Source organism: Zingiber officinale, chromosome 10A, assembly GCF_018446385.1.
Source record: "Zingiber officinale cultivar Zhangliang chromosome 10A, Zo_v1.1, whole genome shotgun sequence".
NCBI classification, from domain to species: Eukaryota; Viridiplantae; Streptophyta; class Magnoliopsida; order Zingiberales; family Zingiberaceae; genus Zingiber; species Zingiber officinale.
Window position 1 is genome coordinate 26,309,579 of NC_056004.1, and position 22,709 is coordinate 26,332,287.

Below are 22,709 nucleotides of genomic sequence, written 5' to 3' on the forward strand. Positions count from 1 at the left end.
ATGAATGACCATAGGGTATGTGTCTCATCGCAAGGAGCGATGAATCCTCCGTGGGCTATCCAAACACCTTCGGGCAGCTCAACTTATACCCAATTATCCCGGGTCCACACCTCAATGAGATGCTTGCTTAAGATATTAAAGTCTAAGTCTCCATGACTAAGATGACTTGTCTACCTCATGTCGAAGGAAACTTGCACTCGTGCTATAGTAAGAACTTCACAGACATATCGATATATATATGTAGGGAATCATATAAAGTCTTACAGTGAGTCACTCCAATGAACTAGTTACTATAACTAAAATTCACGTTTAACTCTCGACATTCCAATATCTCCAGCCAGTGAGAAAACAGTTGCTTGACCGAACAAGGAGTATAACTCGTGCTATTCTTACATAATTAATGGTGTCCGAATACATCAATTCAACGACTAGAGAAATTTCAATATATTCATAATTACACATGTAGAGATAATCACTAGTTGCGATTCAATTACAAATTTTCTCATGCTATGAATTATATTACAGATATTCAGTAAATGAGTTTAAGAAAATCAAACATATAATATACACTCAAATAGTGAATCTATATTTATCAAATAAATAGAAAAAATAGTAAGGCGATTGTCTTAGGACATCTCTCAAATTCTAACACCACTAAGGAGGATCCAAGGGACCTCCAAGAAGATAAATTTTATCCTCTAGAGATAAAGTTTTATCTTCTCCCAACGGCAGTCTAACGACTATTGAAAGCGCCTCTAACATGCTCGAGGGCGCCTTCCATGAAGGCTCGAGGGCGCCTTCTATATCCTTGAAGGCACCTTCCATGATTAGGCGTTGAAGGCGCCTTCCATTTCCTTGAAGGAGCCTTCAGCAGCTTCTGATAGATTCTAAAGTCATCCTTGGAGTTGACTTTTCTTCGTGTGGGTGATTTTCTGACCGTCTAGAGTTGAGCTCACTCAAACTCAACTTCGACCTTCTCCTCGAGCAGACTTCTTTCCCGGCTTCTCGTTCCTCGGATATGCTGTGCGCGTCCTTCTCGTTCATTGATGTATTCTTCTGCAGCTTTTCGTTCCTCGGATGCACTGAGTTCTTCAACTCACTTCCCGTGTCATACTTCTCATCCGCTGCATCTTTCGCTCGACTTCTTATGTTCCTAAGTTCCTGCACACTTAGACATAAGGATTAAACACGATAACACTTGACTTGGTTGACCACATCAAAATCAATTCGAAGTATTTACAATATACACACATAAGGGATATGTTAGAGATGATTTAATCTATTTAGATTAAGAGATCCTTAATACATTTTAGGTAGGAACTAAGACATAGAAGAATCAAAATGGGCTTTGTCCCAAAGTTATATAGTATTAACATCTTGATAGTATTAACAAAGTTAAATATAAAGAATGTGTTTTTATAAATAAAGCTATAATGAGAACTAAATGAACAATTTAAGAAAAGCTTATACTATATAAGTTTTTTTTTACCTTTGGAAATGATGATGTATGCTTTGACATTCTCGTAGATGTACTAATACGATGCGACGAGACAAGAAAGGGCTAACACAGTGAAGATGGTGAAGCTGAAGGTTAACCTAGAAGTTTTCGGGAACACTGTAGTCGGTGAAGGATATGATGATTTGGACTTATGAAGATATTGGTGGAGGTGAAGAAGCTAATCGGTGATGCAGGACTTTGTCGGTGAAATGCTGAGCGTCGGTGATGTAGGACTTCGTTGGTGAAACACCGAGTGTTGGGAAGAGCAGCAAGACTTCGCCGGTGAAACACTAAGCGTCGGGAAGAGCAGGCGACGTGGTTCGAAAGGGGTGATGTGGTTCGAAAGGAGCGTTGGGAAGAGCAGGTCGAAAGGGGGAGTTAGTGTTTTGCGTTTTTGAAGACGAGTTGGACGGGGCTTCGTCTCGAACGTGGGAAGAGCAGGTCGAAGGGGGGGGGGGGTTAGGTTTTGCATTCTTGAAGATGAGCGCGACTGTTGGAATATATCCGATGCGGTGTGTGCTGAAACACGTTTCGTAAACATGCACAACGGAAAATAAAACAATAATAATTTCTAAATTATTACATTACGCGCACCACACGCATACAAGGATACAACATGCCAAATATGATCATATAATTAAATTTTTACGAAAAGTAAATTTACGCTAGATGTACCTTACGGATGACCTGTAACGAGAAGAGCATCAACCGTAGCGACGTTGTCGAACTTCGCCTCTATTCGTATCTAGGCCAAGCTTCTCAAGACAACTCCTTGAGCACAAGCCTCTCCTTCGGAAGTTACTAGCCACGAGCGAAGAAGAGGGATCAAGAGGAAGAGAAAGAGAAGTACACAAGGGAGAGTTTTCTCCCTTGTGGTGGTCACGACAACAAGGGGAAAAGCTTCCCCTTGTTGGCGGAGGCAAGGAGAGAGGGGAGAAGGAGAGGAGAAGAGAAATTGGGTTAAGGATTTCCAAAAATCTTATAAGCCAATTAATGATCTCATGTATATAATTTTCTCTCAACCATATCAATATATAGCCTTCATTAATGAGTTGGATTAGAAAGTCCAAATACAACTCATTATCCCTTAATAAAAAATTAGTCCATTAACCCCTTGGTTTGGTTCACAACTAAATCAAGTTGCTTCATGCATGACTAATTCATGATTAAACTAAATATGGTCCAACTCTTCCATAAGAGATATGACCCATCTGCGCTTCCATTGCGACAAATATTTTCATATTTGTCTTATATATAGTCCAACCAAACATTTATCTTTTGATCTAAGAATCTTATTCTTTAATTTATTTTACGTCTTTTAAAGACTCGTTAGTGCGTGTGACCCAATAGGTTCCCGATTTATCTTGGTCGTCCATAATTAACTAAATAATTATAGAACGATCATGACTGACATCTAGTAGTACATAAGATCTCCAATTAGCCAAAAAATTATAGTTGATCTTATAATTAATTCTAAACCCATTAGCAGTTACAGTGAGTTGTGTCTCGTTCCTTTCACTCGTCTTATACTTACTTGATTCAGGACATGGTCTATGTGTCTTGTCTCCACTAGGCTGATTACGCCACATCTAGCCCAAGTAATACTTTCTCATTCTGCGGATTCAAATTACTCGTACATGTGTATAAGAGTCTCACACTTTTAACATGTTATGCTTTGACCAAAGACTTTGAGTAATAATCCTAATCAATGGTCATAGGGTATATGTTTCCTGGCAAGGAGCGATGAATTCTCTGTGGGCTATCCAAACACCTTCGGACACTTTAACTTATACTCAATCATCCCGGGTCCACACCTCAATGAGATGCTTGCTTAAGATGTCAAAATATAAGTCTCCATGGACAATATGACTTGTATACCTCAAGTCGAAGGAAATTTGCACTCGTGATGCTGTAAGAACTTCACAGACATATCTATATATATGTAGAAAATCATATGAAGTCTTACAGCGAGTCACTCCAATGAACTAGTTACCATAACTAGCATTCACGTTTAACTCTTGACATTCCAATGTCTCTAGTTAGTAAGAAAATAACTGTTTGATCGAATCAAGGAGTATAACCTGTGCTAGTTTTACAGAATTTATGATGCCCGAATACATCAATTCGATGACTAGAAAAATTTCAATATATTCATAATTATAAATGTAGAGATAATCACTAGTTGCGATCCAATCACAAATTTTCTCATGATATGAATTATATTACGGACATTCAGTAAATGAGTTTAAGAAAATCAAACATACAATATGCACTCAAATAGTAATTTGAATACCTATACTTATCAAATAAATTAAAAAAAACGTAAGATGATTGTCTTAGGATATTCCTCAGATTCTAATAGGGACGACATCTCGAACATTTTTATGGGAAAATGAAAAATGGTTCGGGACTTTGCTTTTGAAGATCAGCCGAGGTGGATGACCATGTGGACGAGCTATGAGGGGTAAAATTGGTACATTGATTTGATAATTTTTAATGTAATGTATGTAAAATGAGTATTTCATAAACTTAATTACTGGTTCAGTAAAAGGCTCTAATACCTATATTTAGAAAAAAAAAATCTTAGCTTTTGTGCATATATATATGGACTATTTCAAGCAAGTGATAGGTGGTACGGTGAATGAGAATGGATGCATACTAGTCAAGGCTATTCATGTTGGATCGGAGATTAGACCCGACCACGGGTCCAAATTGGACCCTGCCTAGACCCATAACCATGTCAATGGGATGGTTGTCCACTAACCTGGTTAATTGACCTAAATCGTATCCTCGGTTCAGTGGCCCAATTAATTAGATTGCCATTTCATTTGAACCGGTGGTTCAACCGTTTTTAATTTATTTATTCAACAAATTTTCTTTTTGTTTAAAGAAAATTTATTAAAAAGAATTGTATTGCTGTTATTTGAATTCAGGTCTCTTGGATGACAACTAAGTATTCTAATCAATTAGACTATAATATATTAATATTTAAATGCTAATAATTAAATCTTATTTGATTAAATGTGGTTGACTTTCTTTTTAATGTTTTAATTTTTTATTCTGTCTATTTTTATATATTCACACATTCACCTTAACATTTTCATCTTTTATTCATGTGTTCGAATCATAGTTAAATATTCAAAGTTATATAACATATTAGATCTAACTACTATTTTGTAGGATTTCTTTTAAATTTTAAAGATATTTTATAATCACATAAAATATCCGATGTTTATCTTTATTTTAACTATCCTATTTATATTTTATATAAGAAATCTTTCTCAATTATTCTATCATTTTATAAAAATGATTTAAAATATTTAAAATGGTCAGATCAAGAGAACTCATCCTCTTCTATATAATATTCTATATGGTAGTTAAATATTTAATAATTAATCAATAATTTTATTTTGATATATCAATAGAATGGTATGAGGAATAATTTCTTTTAACTCTGATATAGTAATTTGATTAATTTGATTTAAATGTTAAGAGTAAATGAGTAAAAACAATTTGGACCAATTCTGACTATTGAGTAATGAAGGAGTACTGATGATGGTTGATCTTGTCCAAAGACGGGAAACTAGAAAGTCGAATATGTGGTAGTTTTGTTGACTGGATGAAGATCTCGTTCCTTTCTGTAAAATAAAATCAAATTAGGGAAGGGGTCTTTGATATTGATCATTCGACTCTCAAGTTAAAAAAAGGAGAAGAAGCCATGACACAATAGAAGAGAAAGCGAATATAACGAAGAGATCGATCTTGTCTTTTTTTCATACCTATCATATTTTTTTATACCTATCTTGGCGATCCTTCATATGTCCCTATTTTAATGATATTAACTGCAGACAGAAAGCATCTTTGTTTTAACTTCTTTTTATTCAATGATGGATAGAGTGTTCTCCTTCGTCTTCTCTTCCACTTATTAATTATTTATCTTTTTATTATTTTATAGATTCATTATGTGCACAAATGCCAATGTCATATCTCGAGTCGGACGGGTGGCCGGCTCGGCTTGGGCTCCTGGTCCGCTCGGCTTACTCTCCTGTCGACTGGGCTGACCACACTGGTTTACTTAGATGACCGATCGGATAGTGATTCCTCCGATCGGCTGATGTAACCACTTACAACTCGGGTGCAGTCGAGCCTTGCTTAAGCCTCGGTGTTGACCATCTTGATTTTGACTTACATCGTGGAAATTGACTCGTGCCAAGCAGGCTTTTCCTTATCGTCGTATAACAAGCCTTCCCTTCAAGTCTAGTCGAAGGAGGCTGCAAGTCTGACTGACTGAACAAGATGTGTTTTCGGCGACTCTGAGGCCTGTTCGGCCCAAATGACCCAGTGTTCGATCGGGCTGTGCTCGATATGTAATCACTGATCGACCCACAAGCAGATGCCGCTTGGTGTTACGCACCGCAAGTGTACGGTTACGTCGTCAGTAATAATAAAAGATATCGTATTCACAGGGAAGCATTAAAGATGTCTCAAAGTGAATTAGCTAAACAAACAATTAAAAGATCATTTACAACTAAGATCAGAGGTAAGGGTTAAATGCAAAGATTTAGTTTTATAAAGATTTTAGGAATTTTGGTTTCTTTGTGATAATCATTGATGTAATGTAATCTACCAAACCTTGCTCTCAATTATAATGTATTCGTAAGAAGTCACCGGTTGTTTTCTGCAGAAAACACCGGTTAAGGACTTATATCTAAACCCTAAGCAATCAAAGAGTTATGAATCCCTATGAGGTCCATTAACGGGGTAGCCCTGTCACGACGCCTCTTGGTCATACGACATAGAAACGTATCCCTAATCAATTAGCATTAAGATATAGAATTAAGCATGTCAATCCGTCCTACTTCTTTACAAGTTCTTGTTTTACTTCTAAAGGTAATCCCCTAAAAGGTCCGTGAGCGAGGCAACCCTGTCACGACGCCCCTCGGTCATACGATTTAGCGAATTCCTCTACAAGATTCCACAAGAGATACAAACAACCAATCAAGAATAGGAATTAAGCACAAAATACAACAATCCAATACAAGATTAATTGATACAAAACATAGCAATATCCTTGGATCAAGAAGATGGCAAATCCATTGACTCTTACATCAAATTACATCACAAATACTCTCTCCTTCCTAGAACAAGAAATTTACTCCATAAAGAATAGAGAAAGGATCGAAGACAAGAAAATCCAAGACATTCCAATCCAAGAACAAGAGAATAGAAAGGAACGCTTATCTCATTACGATGAGTGATCTTCGGAACCAATCCTCCGCTCTCCGAGTCGAATCTTGGACAGAAACTCCCCTTCAATGGCTAGAAACCGCTCCAAGAACATATCTCCTTCAAAGGGAGAGCCCCCCTTTTCAAAAGGGAAGAAGCTCTATATATTGAGGGGGCAAATTTGGGCGCCACACGGCCTAGGGCATGGTCGTGTGAGATTCACACGGCTAGGGCAATCCTCCTCTCGGCTAGGGTTGCACGGCCGTGTGATGGTCACATGACCATGACATGTACAGCCTCTGCTTGCTTGCACGACCGTGTGAAACCACACGACCTAGCCAGTTCTCCTATATGAAAGTGTTGCACGGTCGTGTGGCACACATGACCATGCCAATTTCTGGCTCTGGAAAAGTTGCGTGACCGTGTGTAACCACACGACCTGGGCAGTCTTGGTCACTGGAGGGGCTACACGACCGTGTATTGTTGGCTGAAGGAGGGTGGCACGCCCCCTCATCACCACACGACCGGGATCATTCCCCTTTGCAAGGTCGTGTGGTAGTCATTGCCCAGGTCGTTCTTCTCTGTTTGGTTGTAGAATCATCCACGGATATCAATTCTTCTCTAAATTTGACTTCTGAAAGCATAAAATGCATAAGAGCAGATCTCCGAACAAAGAGAAGTATTTATGCTAAAAGCAAAGCAAGAAGCATGAAAGTGCATAGACAAAGCATGTACAAAACATAAGAATGTGCGTCAAAACATGCTAAACAAGTGTATAAAATCTATGCACATCACTTGGCTTTACTTTGCCTTTGCTGAGTTCAGTCTTGTGACACGTTCTTTGTGCCGATCGGGAAGATGATCAACAACACTTGGGCAAATTTTCTTTATCCGTATTTTCTCGGGCGAGCTCAGTTGTGGTTGACGTCATCCAAATTTCTTGAAGATCGTGCAAATCCATGTTAATTATGGTCGAGCACACGACCATACCTTTGTAATTAAGCTCATCAAATGCTATTCGGTGAGTGCAGGACATGTATCCCTTATTGTCGTCGCATCCTTGATGTGACAGGCGGATAACCGCTTGTGACGAGACGTGCGTCTTTTCAAAATCAATGGTTGGATCTGCTTCTAGGTTTCCGTAGCCTTGGATCAGATGGTTGAGGTCGATCGACAAAGAAGAATATAAACCTCGCGTTCTTCGCCGTCTTCCTCACTTTGCGTCTTCGTCTTCGAGCAACGACACTGCATTCTTCTCCGTTTCCGTCCATCTTAGCGATTTCTCTAATAAGCTTTCGTTTCCCTTCAATCGAATCGTTTTGTTGTTCTTAACGCTTTCTTTACTAATCGAACTTTTTCGTTGTTCCCTGTCGCATATATTTCCGATGGCAAGCTCCTCTCAACCTCCAGTCACCGTCCCTGGGCTCTGGTATATGTCTATCGAGTCCAGGTTCGATAGAGGCGATGTTGAGAGTTTGAGAGCTGTCTTTGAAATTCCCTCTGATTATCAGATCGTTCTTCCTTCGGCCTTTAACCGCCCGAACGAACCGCCTCCGGACTTTATATGCTTCTTTAGGGATCAATTTACCACCGGTCTGCGGTTCCCTGCCCACCCCTTATTTTCCCAGTCTGTAAATATTTTCATATTTCTCTCCACCAATTGGTCCCTAACTCCTTTAGACTGTTGTGCGGGATCATCGTCCTTTTACGCTTGCACGACATTCCTTTGACCCCTCAGCTCTTCCACTACTTCTACTATCCGAAATTGTCCGAGCCAGAGACCTTCCTATTCCAAGCCCGAGTGGGCTTGGTCATCTTTGACAAGATGTCGTCCTCCAATAAACATTGAAAGGACTATTATTTTTTTGTTAAATTCCCCGAGCGACTTGATTTCCCGATCAGCTGGAAGCTAGAGGTTGTGAATCCTCCATCGCTCGGGAAGTATAAGAGTCAATCGGACTATCTTCATGCGGATTCGCACTTGGCCGGTCAAAAGTACCATATCCACAAGTCGTTGCCGGAAGGCGTCCTCTATGTGTTTGGCCTGAGCCCGATCCACACAAGGCTTCTGGCCAGTTTAGGTATGCTCTTTCTTTTTCCTAACCATTGAATCTAACTGATTTTTCTTTCTTTTGTTCATCACGAATCATGTTGTGAGCACGTCTGGCTGACAAGTGTAAGTTTGCAGACACAAACATTAATGCCATGGCAGTGGCCGAGCTGGAGAGCCGCGGTATGCAGCCGGTCGGTTCCCACGAGGATCCGCTCGGCGAGGAGAGAACTCCAGTGCCAAGGAGTGGTGCTGGAGGAAGTTAGACAGCCGTTGCGGCGGCTGCCACAGTGGACCTTCTACCTGAACGGCTGTCCGTGGTCCCGATTGCTGTCACTTTGGAGTCAGCAACTTTCGACGTGCCCCTGCAACACCGCAAGAGGCGCTGAGCGGAGAATTCCTCCCGAACTGCTACTTCAGCCCTACAAACTCCTACCGATGTTAGCTCTCGACCCCCATTTGAACGGGGTGATACTTCTATTCCACCTTTTGAGCAGGGGCTTGGGGAACTCCCTGCGTCCCTGTCCTCCGATCGAACACCTTCATTGTCCGGGCTGCCTCAAGGGATGATCTGCGCGCCGTCGATCGCCTTCATGCCCCATTTGCCGGCGGCACAGGTATCCCGCATTCAGCCAGTCTCTTCACAACCCATCGGTCGGGCAACCTCTGCACCTTTTGATCCGAGCGGTCAAAGATCAATAATGGTAATCATCCACTTGTCGACCGACGAGTACCGCCAATCGGACGACCCAACGTTCCTTATCTCCGAGCATCAAATAAGAATACAAGGGTTGCTCGCGCAGATATAGGCTGATGTCCGACCCATGCGGCGACAGTAACTTCGGGGGAACTGGCGAATAACCATACTCAGATGTCTACTGGGGTATGTTTATCTTTCCCCTTTCTCTTGTCCGCTCAGTTTGTATAATGCTTTAGCGTTTGTTGCAGTATTGTGTGGAAAGTATGGTCATGTGGCATAGGCTTGCTTATCTGGAGCGTGAAGTCCAGCAGCTCCGTGCTCCGAGCGGCCAATCATCTGCTTCTCAAGCACAACTGGAGCAGATGAATGCTGAGATGACCCAGTTACGAGCCGATCTGAATAAGAGCTCTGGGAAGTTGGAGGCGGAGAGGGGCAAGAACGCCGAGCATACCTCACAATTAGCTCAGCTCAATAAACATGCCCGCACATTCGAATAAAAAATTCATTTGGCCAACACTAGAAAGTTTCGGGCCATTGAAGATCTGGAGCTAAAAAACAAAGAGGCTCGGGTATTGGCCCAGAACCTGAAAGAGGCCGAGGATGCGCTGAAGGATGAGCTGGAAGGACGATTGATAGAGCAGACTGCCATGAAGAGCCAGCTCGCCGCGAAGGATGGGGAGCTTGCCATGAAAGATGAGTAGCTTGCAGTTTTGAAGGCAGACTTGGTGACCTCTCGAGCAGCCCTAGAGATGTACCAAGGGGCCGAGTCAAGTAGGTTTGAGCTCATGAAGCAAGCCTACATCCCCTCGGATGCTTTTAATGATAAGGTCACCGATCGGGCACTCCGTTTGTTCAACCTTGCAATCAACGGGACGTTCGACCAACTCAAGGAAGGTGGCTACATCCCAACCGCTCTTACAAGCCAGGTTATCAGCCGGGATAAGCTGGCCGGGTCACTGCCCGATGATGCCTTGGATTATCTGGAGTGAGCTTCCTCGAGCGAATGTTGACTTATTTCGTACTGCCCTTCAAATGCCTTGTATATTTTATGCAAGTATCAATAAATGATAGTCCCTTGGGTGAACTATTACTTTTCTTTATCTTTTTTTGTTCGTTCACCATTTTCGACTTGTATTTAGATCGAGTATTGTCGCGCAAACTATAAGTGTGGCATCGTGCTTTTCCAATCGGTAACGGGTTATCTGTTTTCTTAGTCGATCGATCAGTTCCGATTTTAGGGTCTTTGCTCGATCGTTTCATGGCTCGACCGTTTCATGGCTCGACCATTTCATTACGTAGACGTGGGTTTAAGGTCACCGCTCGACCGTTGATGGTGACAAGGGTTTAAAGTCGTTGCTCGACCGTTGGTGAATGCTAGGGTTTAAGGTTGCTGCTCGACTGCTGATGACGACGTGGGTTTAAGGTCGTCACTCGACCGTTGATGAAGACAAGGGTTTAAGGTCGTTGCTCGACCGCTGACGAAGACTCGGGTTTAAGGTCTCCGCTGGACCGCTGATGAAGACTAGAGTTTAAAGTCGCCGCTGACTGTCGATGAAGATTAGGGTTTAAAGTCGCCGCTCGACCACTGATGAAGATTAGGGTTTAAAGTCGCCGCTCGACCGTTGATGAAGACTAGGGTTTAAAGTCGCCTCTTGACCGCTGATTAAGACTAGGGTTTAAGGTCGCCGCTCGACTATTGATGACGATTGGGGTTTAAAGTCGCTGCTCGACCGTTAATAAAGATTAGGGTTTAAGATCGCCACTCGACCGTCAATAAAGATTAGGATTTAAGGTCGCCAATCGATCGTCGATGAAGACTAGGGTTTAAGGTCGCCGCTCAACCATTGATGACGACTGGGGTTTAAGGTCACCGCTCGATCGTCAATAAAGATTAGGGTTTAAGGTCGTCGTTCGACCGTCGATAAAGATTAGGGTTTAAAGTCATCACTTGACCGTTGATGAAGATAAGGGTTTAATGTCGTCGCTCGATCGCTGATGAAGATTAGGGTTTAAGGTCGTCGCTCGACCGTTGATGAAGATTAGAGTTTAAGGTTGTTGCTTGATCATCGATGAAGATTAGGGTTTAAGGTCGCCGCTCGACCGCTGATGAAGACTGGGATTAAGGTCGTCGCTCAACTGTCGATGAAGACTAGGGTTTAAGGTCGTTGCTTGACCGTTGATGAAGACGGGGGTTTAAGGTCGCTGCTCGACCTACTTTTGTCCGATCGACTCATGAGTCTGGAATGCTTGTGATTTTATCCATATTTGTCCTCCATTTGGAAGTCATGCACGCACATGCAGGTAAATATAACTATTCACACACCTCTTACCCGACCTTATAGGTCGCTCGAGCCGTCTTCCGTCTTCGTCTTGTAAATAATATGCTCCCAAGCGGAGCTTTTGCACGACCTATAGGGTTCCACCCATGGAGCTTCGAGTTTGGTGACGTTACCGACCGACTTTATCTTTTTCCACACTAGATTGCCGACCTGGAAGGATCGTCGGATAACCCTCTGGTTGTAGCTTTGCTTCATTTGTTGCCAGTATGCCATCAGCCGAACGACAGCCTTGTCTCGTACTTCGTCGACCAAGTCTAGCTCCATCAATCTCCGCTCGTCGTTCTCCTCGTCATAGTGCTGCACCCGATCGAACTCCACTCCGACTTCCACTGGGACTAGTGCTTCACCTCCGTACACTAGATGGAATGACGTCATGCCAGTTGCCTCCTTTGGGGTAGTGTGCAGGGCCCACAAGACGCTAGGGAGTTCGTCGACCCAGCTGCCTCCTGCGTGGTCGAGCCGAGCTCGTAATCCTATGAGAATCTCTCGATTGGTGACTTCCACCTGGTCGTTGTTTTGGGGGTAAGTCACTGAGGTGAAGACTTGCTGGATACCATTGCCTTCGCACCATTCTTTGAGCCTCCAACTGGCGAATTGCTTCTCGTTGTCTGAGACGAGCCGCCAGGGGGATGCCGAACCGGCACAAGATACTTTGCCAGACGAACTTGATGACCATCTGTTCATTTATCTTGGCCAATGGTTCGGCCTCCACCTATTTTGAGAAATAGTTCACTGCGTCGAGCAGGAACCTTCGCTGATCGGTTGCCATGGGGAACGACCCCACGATGACCAGACCACATTGGCCGAACGGGTAAGATACTGTGGATGTCTTCAGCTCCTTGGTTGGTCGATGCGGAATGTTGTGATACCTTTGGCAGGACAGACAGGTGACTATTGTCCGAGCGACATCCTCTTGGAGATTTGACCAAAAATATCCGGCCAGGAGGATCTTTCGAGCCAGCGAACGAGTTCCCGGATGATTCCCACAGGAGCCTAGGTGCACTTTTTGGAGGATGTACTCTGCGTCCTCTGGTTCAACACATTTAAGTAAGGGGCTTAGAGAAAGCTCTCTTATACAGCTGATCTCCGATCAAGGTGAATTGTCCAACCCTCTTCTTTAATAGTCGCGATGTTTCTCGGTCGATCAGCGTGATACCCGATCGGAGGAATTCGATCAGCGACGTTCTCCAGTCGCTTGAGCAGACCACTCCCTCCATTCGATCGATGTGTGCCACCAACGAGACATATTCAATTGGCTGGCTGATTACGATTGGTAATTATAAACTAGCTAACTTAGCCAGCTCATTTACTGCTTGATTGTCTCATCGAGGGATCTTCTATATAGTGACCTCTTGAAAATTTACCTTTAGCTTCTCGAAAGCTTCTACATATAACTTGAGTCGGGAGCTGCTGATCTCAAACGCCCCTGACAACTGCTGGGTGACCAATTGAGAATCTGAGTGAATGAGGACTCTTGTGGCTTCGACATGTCGTGCCGGCTGTAAGTCAGCTATCATGGCTTTATACTCAGCTTCATTATTGGTGGTCCGATAATCCAGCCGAACGGAAAATTACATTCAGTCTTCTTGTGGTGAAATGAGTAGAATGGTGATCCTGCTGCCTTGTCGAGTGGGCGAACCATCGACATATATTCTCCAAGTTGCCGTCGGCTCGGTGTTCTGGACTTTTGTAATAAAATCAGCTAAGGCCTGAGTTTTGATCGTCGTTCGAGGTTGATATTGGATATTAAACTTGCTTAGTTCGGTTGTCCATTTGATTAGCCGTCCGGACGTTTTTGGGTTGAGGAGGATTTTTCCCAAGGTAATGTTGATCAAGATGATGATCGGGTGAGCAAGAAAGTATGGACAGAGTCTCCGAGCAGCAAACACTAGAGCATAAGTTAACTTTTCCAGAATAGTGTAGCGAGATTCAACATCTTTCAATATATGACTTAAAAAATATATAGGTTGCTGGTCATGGTCGTTCTGCTTGACCAACGCGGATTCGACCGCATGCTCGGTGGATGACAAATTGATTCAGAGAGGCTCTCCGACGCTCGGTTCAGCTAACACAGGCAAGGAGTTAAGATACTCCTTGAGCTCTTCCAAAGCCCGGTCGCACTTTGCGTCCCATTAGAATCTCGTAGCTCGGCGCAGTACTTTGAAGAATGTCAAACTTCGATCGGACGTCTTAGAGATGAATTTTGAAAGCGCAGTAATCCGTCCGGTCAGCCGTTGGGCCTCCTTCAAATTGCGAGGTGGAGGTGTGTCTTGCTGGACCTTTACCTTACTTGGATTTGCTTCGATCCCCTGTTCGATCACGAAATACCTGAGAAAACGACCGCTCCTCGCGCCGAATAGGCATTTACTAGGGCTTAGCTTCATTCCAGCAGCTCTTCCCTGAGCGAGATGGCCAGACCCAGTTGGTCAATAGGCAACACTTTGTTGCCGGTGAACTCGTAGAGTGGAGTCGTCATGGCCAATAAATCACCTCGGTCAATTTGCAGCTGATCGAACGTCTTTTTAAATATAATGTTCGCCGAGCTTCCTATGTCCACAAAAGTACGGTGAATAACATAATTAGCTATTACCGCTCAGATAGTCAGGGCGTCGTCATGGGGGATCTCTACCTCTTCCAAATCCTTCGGATCGAAGCTGTTCTAAGGTCCTTCGGCCTTCTCCTTGCTATAGCCGACGACTTGAATTTCAAGCTATCGAGCGTTTAACTTTCTTGCTCGATTGGAATCACCGTCGGTCGACCCCTTGGCGATTATTCTTATCTCACCTTGAGTGGTGTTGCTTCTATTTTCTTCCACTCGAGCTGAGGGTCGTCTCTGACAAGACTCCCATATGAATGGTGGTTAACCAATCAACTTTAACGGTCTCCGAATGTGAGTTGGAGACATAATGTCATCTCACCAAAGAACTGCACAGAAATATTGGCGTGTTGATAGATTTTTTTTAAAAACAAGGTGGACTTAATTTGACCCAATGATAAAATACTTTTTTCTCGAGGATGTAATATGAAATACAACTCCGCCCATGACGAATCAATCATGGTCGGTTCCAAATCTGGATAAGGGTTGTGTTAGGTTACTGGTCAACGTTAAAAGTATGACAAATATTCAACGAATAAATTCATTAAACTATTACGGCAATGTTAAGTTCTTTCCCGGAAGGAACGCGTTGCAGAATTCGACTGGAACGTCTCGGCAAGAACTGCTATATCTCCAGAATTTAGGTGTACTGTTAAATATGCAAGAGTTTGTGTTATAGGATCCGACTGTAACGTATTGGTAAGGATCTCTGCATCTCCAAGAGAGTTTGGGTGTAGTGTTAAATCAAGAGTTTTTGCACTATAGATTGGATAATAATAAATATGATAGGAAAACTAATAGTCTAAAATTTGAATATAAAATATAAGAATCTTCACTAGTAAATCAATAGAGATAATAAATAAGATTTGGAATATGGAATATAAGAACTCTCATTAATAAATTAATAGAAATAGTAACTATGATGATTAGGAGAAAAATTAGTACTTTGTGTGTACGAGAGACAAAATGGGTAGATGAGAAAGCAAAGATGATAGAACATTTGGATTTTAAGTTATGATATACAGAAAAAAGTAAAGCAAAAAATGGAGTGAGTGTATTCGTTAAAGAAGGAAATTGTAGGAGTAGTTAGAAAAGGAGATATAATTATATAGCCTTTAAGATAATAGTGGCGAAAGAAACTATGAACATAATTAATGTATATGCACCGCAAGTAGGATTAGATGAAACTATCAAATCAAGGTTTTGGGATGACTTAGATGAAGTATTATAAAATATTCTGTCAAATGAAATGATTTTAATAGGAGATAATCTAAATAGCCATGTCAGAGTAAAAAATGAGAAATATAAGAGGGTACATGGGGGTTATGGCTTTGGAACAAGAAATGAAGAAAAGAAAACTATATTAAATTTTGCAATAGCATATGAGCTAATATTAATTAATATATTTTTTAAGAAAAGAGAAAAATATTTAATCACGTTCAAAAGTGAGAATAATAAATCATAAATTGACTTTCTTATAGTTAGTAAAAAGGATAGAAATATTTGTAAAGATTGTAAGGTTATCCTTGGAGAAAGCTTAACTATCCAGTATAGGTTAGTAGTGTTGGATATACGTCTCAAACATAGTATCAATAGAAACAAAATATATACAACTCCTATAATTAATTGGTGAAAGTTAAAGGATAAAAAGTAAAATATATTTAAGGAGAATGTAGGAGTATAAATATTAGTTGAAATATATGATAATTCTAATATGACATGGGATAACATGTTATCAAAATTAAAAATAATAGATAAAAGTGTACTCGGTAAGTCAAAGGGACATGCACCACTAAGTGAGAAATTTTGGTGGTGAAAAAGAAAGTTCAAGAAAAAGTAAAGGAAAAATGAACAAGTTATAAGGAATAATATATTTGTAAGAACGAAGAAAATTTAAAAAAAATATACAATAATAGCCAAGAAAAAAACTAAAAAAGTAGTGAATGAAGCAAAAAATAAAACTTTTGAACTAATATATCAAAAATTAGATACAAAAGAAGGGAAAACAGACATTTATAGAATAGTTAAAATGAGAGAAAGGAAGATAAGATATTTTATTCAAATAAAATATTTTAAAGATGAATATAATATGACACTAGTAAACGATAGAGAAATAAAAGTGTGGTAGAAGAGATATTTTCATCAATTTTTTAATGAAAGTTTAGGTAACCAACTTAATTTAGATAATTTAAGTAGGTCAAATGAGTATAGAAATGTAAATTTTTATCGTGGAATTCAAACTTTGGAAGTAGAACAAGCTTTAAATGAGATACACAATGAAAAAGCCGTTGAACCAAATGATATTCTGATAGAGGTATGGAAGTACTTAGGAAAATAAGATATTGAATAACTTACAAAATTATTTAACATGATATTGAAAATGAAAAAAATGTCCGATCAATGGAGGGTAAGTACTTTAGTTCTCTTATATAAGAATAAGGGGCGTATAAAATTATGCAAACTATATGAGTATTAAACTAATGAGTTATACCATAAAATTTTGAGAAAAAATAATAGAAAAAAGATTGAGGAAGAAGACTACGGTGACAAAAAAATATCTGAAAGGTCGACAATAGAAGCTATACATTTTCTTAGACAACTAATTGAAAGATATCATGAGCAAAAATAAGATTTAGAAATGGTATTTATTGACTTAAAAAAAAACTTATGATAGAGTCACAAGAGAAATTATAATGGAGAATTTTAGAAAAGAGAGGTGTTAGCGTAATATATATTGAACTAATTAAGGATATGTACAATGATATAATGACCAGAGTAAAGACCAGGTGGAGTAACTGAAGTATTTCTAATAAAGATAGAATTATATCAAGAATCAGTTCTAAGTTCCTATTTTTTTACACTAATTATGGATGAATTCACTGGACACATTCAAGACACAGTATTGTTGTGCATATTGTTTGTAGATGATATTATTTTAATAGATAGAACACATAAATGAGTAAATATTAAACTAGAATTTTGACAGGAAACACTAGAGGGGAAATATTTTACGCTTAATAGAATAAAGACGGAATATATGAAATTTAAGTTTAGCAATATAGACGTAATGAAATAATTATTAAAATAGGAGATGACGAATTACCTGAAATCGAGAGGTTTTAGTATTTAGAATCACTTTTGTAAAACTATTGAGAGGTTGAGAAGATGTTTTACATAAAATACAAGCATGATAGTTGAAATGAAAAAGGGCATCGGGTGTTTTATGTGACCGTAAAGTACCTCCAAAACTTAAAGGAAAGTTTTACAAAATCACAGTTAGACCTGCTATATTGTATTAAGTTGAATGTTAGATTATGAATCGCGCACATAAGCATAAAATACGAGTTGCAGAGATAAGAATGTTAAGGTAGATGTGTGAACATACTAGGATAGATAGAATAAAAAATAAGAGCATTAGAGAGAGTCGGAATTGTATCTATTGAGGAAAAATTCTGAGAGGCATATTTAAGATGGTACGGGCATGTACCTAGATGACTAATAAATACTTCAGTTAGGTGATATGAAATTATGACAACACGCATATCAAATTAAGAAGAGGAAGATAAAAAAAGACTTAGTTAGGAATAATAAAATAAGATAAAATTTATTAAGTATAAATGATGATATAGTAAGAGATAGAACTCAATAATGTAAAATGATTCATATAGCTACCCTATCTAATATGATAAAAATTAATTGTTATTATTGTAGGAAATACAATTATTTAGTTATGTAAATTTATAGTTTTGCGTAAGTTTATAGATTTATGGATTGTTTTAAATTTTACTATTTTAAAGTCACGTTTTTATAGGGAAAAAATCATGTTGAATTTCTTATTTCTGGATTGTTTTCTCTCAGGTGAATTATTATTTTCCTCATGTGGTGTTGAAGTAGGTTGCATGTGATATTGTTTGCATTGTAATTTTATTATTATATGTATATGATATTATAATATATGTGGTAGTATGATAATTATATGTGATATTTGTACGTGCTATTATAATTATATGGTGCTGATAATTATATATGATTAATATTCTATTTTGACTACAATGCACACTATGTATTTGTGAGGTCCTCGAACATCTGGATTTGCTCTTCGGTATATAGTCGATTTTAGTCATTGTCGGGACTTTCGAGAGATTGCTGCCAAGAGGAAGTAAACTGAATTGTCGTCGAGGCTAGTGTTCGATACTATCTTCGTAAAACGATATTGTTCCGCTACGGTGCTCATGGATAACAGTAATTCATTCCTAAGATACAACGACGATGTTTCGAAATAGTAGCACTTCAAATTTCAAGACCGACAAACTTTCTCGTAGGATTTTTGGTCTCTTCTTATGCAAGAGATGGACGAATGGTTTGAATGCAAATGCTTTTTCGAATGAATGATTTCCAAGAAGGAAAGGGATCTATTTATATTGGGTGAAGATGTAAGTAACCCTTGCTTTGGACTGATCTGGCTTATTTTGAAAGGGTATAACCCTTTAAAGGTCTTTTGATCTCAGCCATCAAATCGGAAGAGATATAACTTTTCAGATAACTTTTAATCTTAACCATAAGAGATATAACTCTTCATATTCTAATATGATTTCGTCCCTTGATCTGAAGAGTTATAACTCTTCAGATCTCATCTTAATCTCAGTTGTCAGATTACAACATTTAATCCGACGCTTCAGATCAAGTCTTCCTTTTCAAGGCCAGATTAGAATTCGACGTTCCAAATCGCATATACTTGCGATCTGTCCTCATCTTTGATCCGACGGTCACCATCTGTTCGCCCAATCTAGTCAATTGCTCTTTACACAGTCACGTGTCATATAGGCACTGCCTCATCACTCGACATGCCACGTCACTACCACGTGGAATCACCCGACCGAGGGCACATCCTCTGGACCGCAAAAAATGGTCTAGGGGATGGTCCCTTGGTTTGGATTAGTTCAAGGGATGGTCCCCATTCATAAAATAGATGGGGACCATTCATCCCCACCAATTCAGATCAAGGGACCATCTCCTGGACCGCATTTTACGGTCCAGAGGATCTGGACTACACCCGACCATGCCATATCACCGCCAAGTGCAAAGTGCACCAACAAAACGCCCATTGTGCGCATGGCGGGCTCGCAGGTGCGAGCACCTGCTCGCCCAAGGGTAGAGAGCACCTGTGCTTTTGTATTAACAACATTAATACAACAACACATAAGGAAGCGCTGGCTCTCGTCGATTAACGATGTGGGACTAAAATCCCATTTTTTTCTTTAATGTTAATTTGAGCACATCTTTGAACAATTAATTTCTCATTCACCCGTAATCAATTTTGAGCAAATTAATAGTCCAGATTTATTTACGCAAAATGTAGATTTCGATTTTGAAGTCAAACTTGACTTTCAACGATCGATGACACCAAGATTTTGATTTACAAAATCGTATCAAACAATCCCCCACATGAATGGAAATTAATGCATGTAGTGCATGTATGCATCTTGACACTTTACAAGAGTCCAATCAATAAGTCAATGAATCGGGAAAGGTAGCTTGTGACTTTGAACATTCCATAGTGGAATGCTATCGAGCGTACTAGGCTGCACAGTGAACGTGATGTTTTGAACTGCTCAGTTGTTGGTGTATACTAAGACAATAACACCCACACAGAGACTTATCTTACCCACTTTTGGTTCTAATGGTTGGTTCTGTTTCAGTCATGGACACCATCTTGGATTCATAAGTGTTTCATTGAAGCAGTCTGTCTTCACACTCACATAGGTGACACTTCTATCAAGAGTATCCCACTATACTCTACCTTTATAAGGTATAGAAGTCATTAAAAACATAAGCTTATCCTCACTACATGTGATAGGGCATCACCAAATCATCTTAGGATTGGGATAGTAGAGATAATTTCTCTTGTGTTGTTACACAACTTTTGTAACTTCGTTGTCCCATTGAACCAAGATCTTGGGATCTCCAGTCAACAAGGTTGGGTTACCGCTACAGTCATTTTTAGTTGTAGAATTTTAATCTCATTCCTCTTGATGAGCAGTATACTTGATCTCGACTTAGCCCCTTCGTAAGGGGATCTGTCAAATTATCTTTAGATTTGACATAGTCGATTGCAATCACTCCGTTCGAGATCAATTGCCTAATGATATTATGTCGACGACGTATATGTCGTGACTTACCATTATACATACTATTATGTGCCTTTCCAATTGCCGATTGACTATCACAGTGGATAAGTACGTCGGACACAGGTTTCGTCCAGATCAAAATATCTTCCAAGAAATTCCGCAAGCCATTCAGCTTCTTTAGCTGCTTTATCAAGTGCTATAAACTCGGATTCCATTGTTGACCGAGCTATGTACGTCTGCTTAGTGGATTTCCAAGATACTGCTCCCCCACCGATCGTGAATACATATCCACTAGTGGATTTGGAGTCTTTTGTATATGATATCCAATTAGCATCACAATATCCCTCCAAGATCGCCGGATACTTTCTGTAATGTAATCCGTAGTTTATAGTATATTTTAAATATCTAAGAACTCACATCAGTGCTTTCCAATGAGTGTCGTTTGGATTGCTCGTAAAACGACTTAGTTTGTTGACTACACAGGTAATATCCGGACGTGTGCAGTTTGTGAGATACATCAAACTATCAATTATCCGAGAATATTCTAATTACGATATGGGCTCATTATGATTTTTCGCTAAGTGTTGACTTAGATCCATAGGAGTTTTTACAGTAGAGAGATCGTATGCATTGAATCTTTTCAATACTGACTCTAGATAATGAGATCGTGTTAAAATTATCCTATCGGATGCCCTGAGAATTTTAATTCCCAATATGACATCTGCTAGACCCATATCCTTCATATCGAAATTATTGGTCAACATTTTCTTAGTACTCATGATTACATCATGATTATTTCCCATTATGAGCATGTCGTCTATGTATAGACAGACGATTACATAACTTTTAGGTGTGCTTTTGACATAAATACATTTGTCACATTCATTTATTCTGAATTTATTTGACAGCATTATTTTGTCATTTTTTTGCGTGCCATTGTTTTGCTGCTTGTTTAAATCCGTACAATGACTTAACAAATCGACACACCTTTCCCTCATTTCCAGGAGCTACGAACCCCTCGGGTTGCTTCATGTAAATTTCTTCTTCCAACTCACCATTTAAGAACGCAATCTTAACATCCATTTGGTGTATTTCAAGGTCATACAATGCTGCAATGACTATCAGTACTCGTATGGACGTAATCTTTGTCACCGGTGAGTAGGTATCGAAGTAATCAAGACCTTCTTTTTGCTTGTACCCTTTGGCTACAAGTCTGACCTTATACTTGTCAATCGATCCATCAGCTTTATACTTACGTTTTAGTATCCATTTACAACCTAATGATTTAGTACCAGAAGGAAGGTCTACTAATTCTCAAGTATGGTTATTCATAATGGACTCGATTTCATTATTGACAGCTTCCTTCCACAGTGGGACGTCGGAGCCAGAGAGAGCTTCGCTTAATGTTCTTGGGTCCATTTCCGACATAAATGTCATGAAATCCGGCCTGAACGATTTCTTAACTCTAGCCCGTTTGCTCCGACGTGGCTCTTCGCTTTGATTGTTAATAGCCCTTTTCTGACAACTAAGTTCTGGAACATCATCTTTGTTAGAACTTCCGTTGTCATTACTTTGAACGTTTCCCTTCTTATTTGGAACACGTCTTCAAAGAATATTGTATTTCGAGATTCTATGGTTGTACCCACATGAATATCAGGAATGTTTGACTTATGAACTATGAAACGATATGTACTACTGTTTTGGACATATTTGACAAATATCGCATCAAACGTTTTAGGTCCGATCTTAACTTGCTTTGGCTTAGCTACTTCGACCTTTGCTAAGCACCCTCACACTTTCAAGTATTTGTAGGATGACTCGCGGTCTTTCCATAGTTCATATGGTGTTTTATCATTTTTCTTGTGAGGAATTTTGTTGAGAATGTGGTTTGCTGATAAAATGGCTTCCCCCCATAAGTTCTGGGGTAAACCTGAATTTATCAACAAAACATTCATCATCTCCTTTAGTGTCCGATTTTTATGTTCGGAAACACCATTCGATTGAGGTGAGTAAGGCGCCGTTGTCTGATGGATAATTCCATATTTAGAACAGAATTCATCAAACGGTGCACCATATTCTCCACCTCTATCGCTACGAATTATTTTAATTCATTTATCAAGTTGATTCTCAACTTTCGTTTTATAGTTTCTGAAAGTTTCTAGGTCTTCGTCT

The 22,709-nt window shown here is 39.8% G+C and overlaps 1 protein-coding gene across 1 annotated transcript; it reads right to left on the minus strand.

The window, feature by feature from the left end:
- Positions 1-11,810: 11,810 nt before the first annotated feature.
- On the minus strand, positions 11,811-12,497 carry LOC122026545. Its single transcript, XM_042585283.1, has one exon. The coding sequence runs from the start codon at positions 12,495-12,497 to the stop codon at positions 11,811-11,813; it is 687 nt and encodes a 228-aa protein (XP_042441217.1).
- Between the last annotated feature and the right edge of the window lie 10,212 nt (positions 12,498-22,709).

Coding starts and splice junctions, on each gene's coding strand:
- LOC122026545 (XM_042585283.1), bottom strand. CDS start 12,497: ATGAACAGATGGTCATCAAGTTCGTCTGGCAAAGTATCTTGTGCCGGT.